The following is a 12,009-nucleotide window of genomic DNA, read 5'->3' on the forward strand; positions in this document are numbered from 1 at the left end:
CTATATGTTCAAGACCTTCCATACGAAATTTCACCTCTCTAAGCGCTTTTGTCTGCGAGCTATGATTTTTGTCCCTACGCGCCATAAGGACACTGCACTGTGCGCCGCACTAGGGTCCCATAGCCCGATCTAAGCGGCATTAAATCAGATATGTATGTTTATACCTTGCAACATGAGTTTTCAAGGGTTTTTTGGGTCGCTGAGTGCAAATATGCTAACATTTTTCAAAAAAAAATCAATTTTCAACATTTTTATACTTTTTTATAACTGCGGTAATAATTTGTCGAAAAACCTTAAATTGAGGCGGAAATTCAACGGTTCTGCGGTGGTGTAGTGGACACCGTGTCTAACCCGTAAACCGTAGGTCCCGGGTTCGATCCTCGGAGGAATTTTTTTTTTTTTTTTTTTTTTTTTTTTTTTTTTTTTAAGCTTCACAATTAAATTTTACATTGGATGGACTATAAGAAACTAAAAGTAGAACTTCGTTGAACACTACTGTCAAGGGAACTTGAAAAAGACAGCTCAGGATAATACTTCAAAGTTTCATGGCTGCGGAGGCCTACTTTCAAGCTCTACCGATCAGCCGTTTGAACTTGTTTTCGTCTGCCAAGCTAAACTTAAGCTTGAATATATCCATTTTGATAGACTATGTGTTTGATACATGGGTAAACGTCAAAAAAAAAAAATTTTTTTGCAGGACCTCAAAGTAGCTTCCCAAGACGATTTCATCGCTTGGGAACCTTACTTTCAAGTCCCACCGATCAACCGTTTGAACGCGTTTTCATCTGCCAAGCTAAACTTGAGCCTACATGTATCCATTCTGATAGATTATATGTTTGAAACATGGTAAAACGTCAAAAAAAAAAACTTCTACGGGACCTTTAAAGTGGCCTCCCGAGGCGATTCTTCGCCGTTCTTGAGCATAAGTTTCAATTCCTTCCGATCAGCCCCATCAACTCGTATTATAGTAGGGCGGATAAGCATAACAATCGTGCATTTCTGGAAGAAAGCATGAAACTTTCAGGATATCATCTTTACCTTTAGAAGGTTCAATTTCGCAAGTGAGCCCAAAATTCTGAGGCCATGGTGGCCGGGGGGGCAGGGGGCCCTGATTTCGCTATGTTTTGCCGAATTTTCGCGTTGGATCATCGTGAGAACGCCGTTAACAATGTAAAATGTAATCAAAACTTGTGTAAACGTCATTAGTAGGTTCTCTCAAACAGTATCCTAAAATGGTATCACTGTCCGATCCCGGAGCACCCCTCAAAATGCCTAAAATTCAAAATGGCGCCCATAATAAGGCCTCCGGAGTATCGATATTTTCACTTGTGCATATCCTGTCATGTGAGGTATCATTTTCCATGTAATTTTGGTCGTACATTTCATTACTGAAGTCAAAAGAGTCCTCCGGTCAAAATTGGTGCCTCAAATCCAAGATGGTGGCCAAATTTTAAAGGCAGGAGGGTGCATTTTTTCAAAGTTTTACGTGATAAGGCAAGTGATATGTCGTTCCCTATGTAATTTTGGTCGTACATTTCATTACTGAAGTCAAAAGAGTCCTCCGGTCAAAATTGGTGCCTCAAATCCAAGATGGTGGCCAAATTTTAAAGGCAGGAGTGTGAATTTTTATGAGAAAAAAAATCACGTGAGATGACAAGTGAGGTATCAGTTTATACGCATTTTTAGTCAACAAAACGAATCTAAATGAAATGTAAAAAAAATCTTTTACACAAAAATGATACGAGATATTTAAGAGGGTGATCAGTTTGGCCGTCCACGGTAGGAATAATGTTAACAGGAGCATCTATAATGAGCTATTTTATTCATTTTTAAGCCCATATAATTTCTCAATAAAGATAAGGACATTTCACGCGACGCACCTGCCATACCCTCTCCAGTCAGTATATGAGAAAATCCTAATCAAAACATGCTGATTCACATTCCCAGTCAGGCTCTTCAGGATCTTCCTCCTACAGTTCTGTAAGTTTTTACAGTTGGAGTCTTCAGAACTTCTGCATGAGTCTAAGAACGAAAAGATTATTTTCTTGGTGGTACAGCATGGTGTCACTCCCTTTCTTACAATTACACCGGATAATTTTAAGCGGGGATTCCGGGAGCTGGAGGCAAGTCACTTAAAATAGGATGAAGCTCCTTGTTTTTATTCATCCATCCCCAAAGACAAGCATCCAGATCACTTCATCCCATCCACAGTTGAGTATAAAAGTAGCTCCTAAATTAATGTTACCTACTTCATTGCTGATGATATCGAGGGTACTTACTCTAATTGAATGAAGACTTTGAAAGCTGGAAATTTTTCCTTCGATATACGATGACGGAGGTCTTCGAAAGTCACATTTTTTTTGGCTACCATTGAGGAGTAATATTTCGACAGTGAAACAGCAAACGTGCGTATCTTGGTTGCAGGATTTCAAAATATTCGCTCCTATTTTATTTTTGGAAAGGGGACCAAACCAACATCATGAAATTTTTACAGAATATTCCTCACATAGAGAGTGAAAACAAGCAAAGTTTTCAAGAAATGACTCCAGTATTTTTCAATGAAGGAACAGAAGTATGACAAGAAGTCTGCAACACCGCAAACCGAAATAGTATTTAAGCAGTTTCACCATCGATTTACTCTTTTCCAGTTCTTTATACCCGTTCATGGTTTTGATTAGGTTCCAAGAACCTTTCTTTAGATTCTTGCAGGTAAGGATCAGATAAAAGCGTACAGAATAAAGTTGCTATTCCTATTTTATGGATGTGAGGGGTTGAATCGCAACCAATAAACGCATGCAAGAACAGCGATCATCTCGGATTTTGCGCGTTTAACATCACTTTGAAAACGCAAAGAAACATTGGTGTCTGCTCATCAATTTGATGGAACATAGGTTTGTGCAATGGATTCGTAAGTATGCCTATGCTTCGATCGCACTCGATGGAGTAGAGACCCACCAACTGAATCCGACTGAAAGTTTTCTAAATTATTTTCGGTACTTATTAATTGTTCATCCTCTGAGTCTAGGGCATCTGAAATTGAGTTCAGAGTTTTTGTGCAGTAATCAGCAAGACACCTCCTTATTAGTGGCTCATCATTTTTCACTTGTCAGCCATGATGGCAATCATCCTGATTATCTAGTTGCATGTTTGTGTACTTAAACAATATTTTTACATTTCATTTAGATTCGTTTTGTTGACTAAAAATGCGTATAAACTGATACCTCACTTGTCATCTCACGTGATTTTTTTTCTCATAAAAATTCACACTCCTGCCTTTCAAATTTGGCCGACATCTTAGACTTCGGGCACCAATTTTGACCGAGGGGCTTTTTTGACTTCAATAATGAAATGTACGACCAAAATTACATAAGAAACGACTTATCACTTGCCTTATCATGTAAAAATTTGAAAAAATGCACCCTCCTGCCTTTAAAATTTGGCCACCATCTTGGATTTGAGGCACCAATTTTGACCGGAGGACTCTTTTGACTTCAGTAATGAAATGTACGACCAAAATTACATAGGTAATGACATATCACTTGCCTTATCGCGTAAAAGTTTAAAAAATGCACCCTCCTGCCTTTCAAATCTGGACGCCATCTTGGATTGGGGGCACCAATTTTGACCGGGGGGTTGTTTTGACTTCAAATATGAAATCTGCGACCAAAATTACATGGAAAATGATACCTTACATGACAGGATATGCACAAGTGAAAATATCGATACTCCGGAGGCCTTATTATGGGCGCCATTTTGAATTTTAGGCATTTTGAGGGGTGCTCCGGGATCGGACAGTGATACCATTTTAGGATACTGTTCGAGAGAACCTACTAATGACGTTTACACAAGTTTTGATTACATTTTACATTGTTAACGACGTTCTCACGATGATCCAACGCGAAAATTCGGCAAAACATAGCGAAATCAGGGCCCCCTGCCCCCCCGGCCCCCATGGCCTCAGAATTTTGGGCTCACTTGTGAATTTGAACCTTCTAGGTATAGGTAAAGATGATATCCTGAAAGTTTCATGCTTTCTTCCAGAAATGCACGATTCTGAGAACTTTTTCCCCTTATCCGCCCTACTATTATTCTGCCTGGGTAAATTTAGGCTTTAAGGCATCTGTTTTGATAGAATATGAGAGTGGAACATGATAAAATGCATGGTCAATGGCATATGATAGCTAATAGTAGTGACTGCAAAGAAACGCGAAAACGTCATTTTCATGAGAAATAACTTGAGGCGATTGTGGATGATTGATCTGCCACTCATACTAAAAGGTAGTCTAGAGTCATGACAATAACTTCCGAGTAAAATTACGAGGTGCTCAGAGGTGCAAAGTATATTTTTTGGGTCCTACTTTTGCGATTTTATTGAAAAAACTGACTATGTTTAAGGGTTAATCTAGAGCATTAGACACGATAAAAAAGAATTGTTTCAGCATGGAACATCTAGAAATTACCTTATATTTTGTGAATCAAGTCTCAAACACTTTCAGTTACGGTGAAACAACGAAAACAAGCCGCTCGGTAACTGGAAGCGTACTCAAAAGTGCTCCGCGCGCCGCACTTCCCAGGCTTGTCACATCCTTATTAGTGTTTCAATCTAGATGATATTTTACAGGAGTCTTCTTTACAGTATGTACTATCGATCTACGTATTGAAATCGAACTTTTTCCAAACTTCATTTTTCCGATTTATTGCCGCTTAAATCGGGCTATTGGACCATAGTGCGCCGCGCCGCGCCGCCGTAGCGCAACGCGCGCGCGCTCTGCACTGCCTCAGCGACATGCCGCACGCACGCGCTAAGCTTACGCCGGCCCGAAAGTTCCCGTTCGTTGTAATGTATCATTACGAATTGACCTGGATACACTTCAACATTAAAAAACAGTTGAAATGTATAAATACATCAAAAAGACAAATTTTCTTTGTAAAATATTGGCTATATGTAGGAAAATCAATTTCAACAAATTAAATAGTTCAAAGTTAATAAACTAAATCAAATAATCCACAGTTTACTTAAAGGCCTAGTGTCTTAAAATGGTTGACAGATTATTTTTATTATTTTTATATGGTTTTATTGACTTTGACTGTGACTTGTAAGAGATCATGAAAATAATTTTCTTCAAATAATACACTAGACATTAGTTAAATTGTACGTTCTGGCGGACAGGTGGATTCGGCAACCCTACATTGTGTCTCATGTTGTGAACAAAGACTCTCAGTGTTCGATGTAAGTCGCGGGAAACTTGCAAAAGCGTATTACAATCGACGCAGATTGCGCGTTATGGAGTGGATTTCAGACTTTTCAGGTGTGCTCAACATGATTTTCAAGCGAATTTCCTCTAATGAAGTGTAAGCAGTTGGCTGTATCCCTTGCGTACAATAGACCCATGTTTATGGTGCCATCTTTCTTTCAAACCCTTTTTTAGTGCTAGATATTCCACCCGTATTATTTAGGAATTACTTCACTTACTTCGTTTAAAATCTACATACTTTTTTTTTACCAAGGTATACATGACACAGAATGTATAATTAAATTTCCTTTTTACATTAACATTCATTAAAGTATATTTTTTGTCATCATTTTTTCAGTCTTCAAATAATAATAATTTAAAAAAAAAAAAAACTTTAGAAAACTAACAACTAACTTTTTGAATGTACCATTCATACCTGTTTTACTTCAGTTTTACATCACTGCTTTTAAATGGAACATTTTCACTGATAGCAAACGGGCTGGTTTGGTTAGGGGTTTGTCGTAATCTGGTAACGAACCATCGAAAAATTGCTGAGATGGTCTGAAATCAAATACCTTGGAAACTTCTTGGCTCCAAGTAATATCTATCGCACCTGAATGGAAGTGAAACTTTACTTTTTAGAATGTTCTATCTTTTATTTTGAATTTTCATAGTTTCAAATCACCGAATGCATTAGCTGTAATTATTTTTCAAGTTGTAAGTTTGGAAACATTCGAGTGGGAACAGAGAGCGGTATATCTGTTGTAATGGATAGACGTTGCACAAAGGGAAAATGGAGTGGTATTATCGGTGGAAGCGGGTAGTCGCAACGGACAACTGAATTAAGTAATAGACTTTGCATAAAGAATTCTCAAAAATCTCAACTGTCTGTTTGAATCAAAACCAGTTTTTTTAATTGTTCCGGCTTTTTCCGCATCCAACAAGAGGCTCATCAAGCTGGGGAACGGAACGGTACGAGACTTATGAACCATTGTATAAACGCACCCCCTGCGCCGACCGATTTTCGGATGCCGCCCTATGGTTCCAAAGCCAGATCTGAGTGTTATAAAAGCAGATTAAATATTTAAACCGTGCGAAATGAAATTTTTAAGAGTTTTTGGGGGATGCAGAGTTCAGAAATAACTCACGCTCTTCCATAATAATCCCTTCTTTTGTAATTATAATGTTTTGAAATACAGCTATGGAGCACCACTTTTAAGGCCCACCAATCAGCCGTATGAACTCCTAATCATCTGCCAAGCCTAACTTAAGCTCAAGTGCATTTATATTCTTAGTGTATGAGGGTAAAATATTGTGAAACACTGAAAAATAAATTAACGGGACTTTGATGTGGCCTCCCTAAACGATTATTTAACATTTGAAAGTCCCATAGCGCTTCATGAAAGACCCGCCGATCTGCTGTATGAATTTCTATTGGTCTGTTGAGTTAAAATTGAGTTAAAACGTTTTAATCGTAATGAATTATGGGGAAGAACATGGTTCATCATGAAGAAACTAGTCTTACTCCCGATCGCCGAGACTCGTATGTAGTTGTTCTTGCTCTTGCTCTGCACTCGTGACCAAAACTGAATATTTTGAATAGCATATTGCGTTGCATGTTTGGATTTGGATGTGAAAATTTTTAAGCAACCGGTATATCATTGAATGTGGGGAATTCAATAAAAAAAATTCAAGGAAATACCGGAATTACATTCTCTAAATTATGCGTCCATCTTGTATGTATTCGCATTCCTTAACCTATGATCGATTCTCATTACATGGTTCTTGGTTTAGGTCTCTCATCAGCAGAGTGCTTTTTTGTACGTCCTGTATGTAACACTTTAAAGTTATAAGCACTTAAGAATTAGTGTAAGTACAGGATTTGGAAACTTACCTATTAATCCACCTGAAAAAGGTTAAAAAAATACTTACTATTTGTCAAACTGCAAAAATGTAAAGAATACTGAATACTGAATACGTATTCAATAGGCATCTATTGTATTCATCGATTAATTGATAATTAAGGTAACTGGAAGTTATGCTCAAGATTCCGTTTGTTTAGAGACTTAAAGCAGTACGAGAAACATTTTCCAACCAGCTAATTATGATGGATTTCTGAGTTCAAAGAAGTTGAAAAACAAGTCGTAGGACTGGAGGAATGAGTAGCTTTACTGTAATGTTCAGTTTGTAGGATGTGTCTCAACCTTACTCTACCGTTACTATTAAAAGAAATGAATGAGCAACCAGCATTTCGATGTAAAGAGTAAGTATTATTCCTTTGATATCTTCCGGCCGCACGGAGAGAGCATTTTCTCTATTAATTTGTGGATGTCTATGTTCCCCCTCTCCCCTTCTTATAATATATTTGTACATGTTGCATTTGTTGCTCAAAACTTACTAGTCTGTTTTCGTGTTCACAGGCATTATTGATATGTAAATAGAAGAATGAAAGACCCGGAGCCATGCGAGGCTCACATTCGTGAGGTCTAGAGCAAGTTACAAAATGGACTCGTATGATTTATTTGGGGAAGATGTTGGTGGAAATGTCTTGGATGGTTTGCCAGACTTGGGAGGTGACAATTTTAACTCGGCTGCTCATCAACAAGATGCATCAGGAGCAACAGCAGGTTACGTTCAGCCGTCTTACCCCCACCAAATGCCACCAGAAATGCACCAGGAGTCACCCTTGGCTAAGCTCACCTCCTTTGGGACAAGTGATTATCCTTCTTCAAATCATATTGAACCCTCTGCTCAAAGCATTTATCACTCTAATCACGGCCCGTTCGATAATTCTGGCGCAAGGTCAATGCCTTCACCTTCTCCAACTGCGGCAGGTTACATTAGAGGAGCGATGATTCCACAACAGCATGGGAGACATCCACAGCAGCCCCCAGGTAGCTCCTATTCTCAGTATGGAGTTCCTCCTAATAATATCTATGGGATGGAACATCCTGATGCAAACTTGCAGTGGGCTGGGTATGCAAGGCACTATCCACAAACTACACAAACCACGTATAGGCAACAACATGTTACTTACCGACAAGAAGCTGAAAAAACTGCTTCACAGTACTCTAACCAAAACTTAATGGGCTCGCTAATGCAAAATAGCTATCAACGCCAACAACAACAACAACAACAACAACAGCAGCAGCAAGTTCAACAGCAACAAGCTCAACAACAGCAGCAACAGCAACAAGTTCAACAACAGCAGCAAGTTCAACAACAGCAGCAGCAGCAACAAGTGCAACAACAACAGCAGCAGCAGGTTCAACAACAGCAGCAACAAGTGCAACAACAACAACAACAACAACAAGCGCAACAACAGCAACAAGCACAACAAGGCATATATGCAGGATCACAAGGTATCATGTATGGAAATGCAAACCAGTCATATTCTGGTTATCACCAGGGTAGACATATTGCTGCTTACTCTCAACAGCAGCAAATGCCCATGGCTGGTGTGAACAGTTCTCCTCAGCCGCATACCACGTACAACCATATGCAGTCACCAATGGCGCACCCAGGTTATAGCCAGCAGCAACAGATGCCCCAACAAGGAATGCCACAACAGCCAATGGGGATGGATGTCCCAGGAGCAAGTCAGTATTCTAATGTAAGTGCTCCTGCTCAAACAAAATCCCATGTCGCTCAGCAGCAGTCTAGTGGCAGTCCTCAATCACAGTACAGAGCTTCGTACTCTCAGTTATCTCCGCAAATGTCTCCAAGACCACAAATGTCACCGAGACCTCAAATTTCGTCCCCAAGACCTGTAATGTCTCCAGTCAAACCAAGTACGTTGTCTCCTCATCCACATCCTCAGCAATCACCGAGGCCACCTGTGTCATATCCTCAGCAAAGTACGCTGCAGCAGTTAGAACAAATGGTGATGCCATCAGTGGCAGGTCCTCCAACTGATTACCCCTCGTATCCTCGTGGTCCTTCCGCACAATCCTGGCCACATCAGTCTTCGCAACAGCACTCAGTGAACGGTAGTCTAGGAGGACTTTCTGATCAAGGAATGCCGGGTTATACTTCCATGCCTACGGATGATTCAATGATGGATGCTCAGTCAAAAAACCTTCAGTCTTCAAGTATACCTCCATCTGGGATGGTCATGCCGGATTCAGCATTGTCGAATTCTAGTTTGTCTGGATCCAATGGCAGTGTAGATTTTCAAACTGGTGTGCTCGATAAGTATTCATCGTCTGAGCAGTCGATGCCGCAGCACATTCCTTCTAATCCAGAGCTTCAGTCATCACAGGCTATGGAATCTTCTCAAAGTACAGCACACGATACTAGTAGTAGTAATATGCCTCCAGTCAGTTACAGTGAGCAGCCTTATCAAAACGGAGTGAAAGTTGACATGGAATCTTCTTCTCAGCCCAGTGGATATGCAACTGAGTCTCCAATTTTTCAACCTCCTATTGGTCACCAACAAGAGATGGCAGCTCTTCAACAACAACTCCAAGAGTTGTATTGTATTCCACCAAATCCTGAGATTCAAATGCGGGTGAGTCTTTTATGTCTTCGGATCTATTTTATTCTTTTTGTTCTTTAATTTTTATTAAATCCCGTTCACGTCGTACAGTATTTTAATCAACCATACCATGGTTGTCAAGAAATTTCATTTAGTCGGAAAGCAGGAAGCATTGACCTTAAACCACAAAAAAGCACCGATTTGGGTGCTTTTCTAAGGGTGGCTAGCGACCGGGAAAAGTTAGGGAATGAACCCTACGGTAAATTATCTGGAAAAAGTCAGGGAATTTCGTCAACGGTCACGGAATTTTTTGTGGTTTCGGGCTCCACGTTTAAATGGGGTCGGCAACGGGCCAACTAAGCTTGTTGTTGTGCCAACGGGGTGGCGCTCTCAAGCAGCGTTTCGGATGACTTCACGGTTAGGGAATTTCATTAGAAGTCGGGAAATGATAAAAAGAAAGATTGCGTCGCTTGTCGTTTATCATGTGGACTGTGTTGAGCAGAAAGGAAGCAAGCCACATTGGCTTTTGGCAATTTAATTTTTACGTGAAAACGGTTGTGCAGATTTTGGGCAAATTTCAGTGAATTTTCTTCACAGTGCAAATCAAATACCTTATAATTTTCAAAGGAATCTGCCCAAATGATCTGTTGTATAAAATCAACTTTCCCAGTCAAACTTGGAATAGCTGATGTGGCTTGGTTCCTCTCTGCTAAACGCGGCCCATTTGTCGTTTCTGAGCGCGTTTAGTTTTGCCATCAGCATAAAGCTTTGAATCAGTTTCAAAGAGAATTCGATTAACTTTAACTTTGAAAATAGTTAATTTTGCTCTCCAATCAACCCTCTGCTAGTTACCGGCCACAATCCGTGTAAAAGGCGGATTCAAAGCCACTTTTCCAAATTTTGCAACTTTTAAAAAATTGTCTTGACGCCAAGTAGAAATTCAGACTCAGCACCAAAAGTTACATATGAAACCTTAGAATTATTGCCATCCAGTGTTTTTGGAGACGAAAATTCCCATTTGCCCGGACTCAACAAGCAACATTGCTTCATGAAGTCGTTATTCCCATTTGCCCGGACTCAACAAGCAACATCGCTTCATGAAGTCGTTACTAAAATGTCCATTACTCGAGCAAAAATTATTTCATGTTTGGTATAACATACTGATTCATACGGAATCGAAGGAACTATCGATAAGCCACCTCTTTTTAAAATCCAAATGGATTCATTTTGAGAGATTAGTGATCTTGTAAAAATTGACGAATGTAATAATCAGAGAAATGGCAACAATGCATGTTCAAATTAAAGGTACAATCTATGATTACAAGATTATAAGGATGTCTTTAAAGTGTGCATTTTTAAATAAATGTCCCAACCGCGACTTCATACCTCAATTCTTGCGCTTGCTACGGAATTCTTGAGCAACGCTGCAGTATGCAGGGAATTTTTTTTGGGAACTTGCCATTGCTAGAAAAAAGTTTTCTCTTTAATAAGGAACAAAACATCAATCTCCGGACCATATCCAAGAAGGGGGGAAAATGACATTATTGAAACCCTCGTTTTAATCAGGAATGCTTAGCAGTTTTCTGTTATAAAAACCACTTCGGAAACTCAATTTTACAATGATGAAATTACGTGTTTTCCTCAGGGAAGTGACTGAGTGAGAATAAGAATGTGTCATTTAAGTTTTATCAAATTTACTAAAAGCATATCCTTACAACCCGAAGTGTCCCTCTTTAATATGTACCTGTCTCATTAGTTCATTCTCTAACATCAAATTATAGCCTTCCGATTCTTCTCCGTTTCTAATTAATTTGCTTTTCATGTTGGGTTGGAAGAATAAATTTCCAATGAGGTCTTATAGAGGTCTCTGAATAATGTCTTGTCTAAGGTACTTTGACTCACTTACCAATACCTCATTTTGATGAACCTTTCAGATCAATCATTTGCAAGAACGGATGCGAATGATTCAACAACATGAAGCAGCAGATAGGTGCGTTGGGGGCCCTCACTGTCTATTACAGTCATCGCCAATGTTTCCATCCAATCCCATGGATCCTGCAATTATGGTAAAACAAGATTTATTCTGTTCGTTGTTAGCATCTTTTCAAGTGCCGTATTGACAAGACATTTAAGTGTATTGGCTGTTTGATACAATCAGCATTTTTTAATGAGAAATTTAAGTGTGCTGAAGCACCGCTGGCCTGGTCAAAGGGTATCCCAAAGTAAGGGCACCAAAATGCCCTTCTTCACGGATTTGGAATTGGTTGGTCTAAACCCTTTCAGGAGGGTTCACCATTC

General features: G+C 39.5%; 1 protein-coding gene across 5 annotated transcripts in view; it reads left to right on the top strand.

The window, feature by feature from the left end:
• kis (chromodomain helicase DNA binding protein kismet) overlaps window positions 1–12,009 on the top strand; it is a 252,200-nt gene that overhangs the window by 47,995 nt on the left and 192,196 nt on the right. For all 5 annotated transcript variants that reach the window (XM_072301409.1, XM_072301419.1, XM_072301422.1 and 2 more), the window contains exons 2-3: window positions 7,655–9,744; window positions 11,646–11,777. In XM_072301409.1, the coding sequence (XP_072157510.1) occupies window positions 7,738–9,744; window positions 11,646–11,777 (2,139 nt within the window). In that variant the 5' untranslated portion in view covers window positions 7,655–7,737. The remainder of the gene's footprint in view (window positions 1–7,654; window positions 9,745–11,645; window positions 11,778–12,009) is intronic.

This window comes from Bemisia tabaci, chromosome 1 (genome assembly GCF_918797505.1).
Source record: "Bemisia tabaci chromosome 1, PGI_BMITA_v3".
NCBI lineage: Eukaryota > Metazoa > Arthropoda > Insecta > Hemiptera > Aleyrodidae > Bemisia > Bemisia tabaci.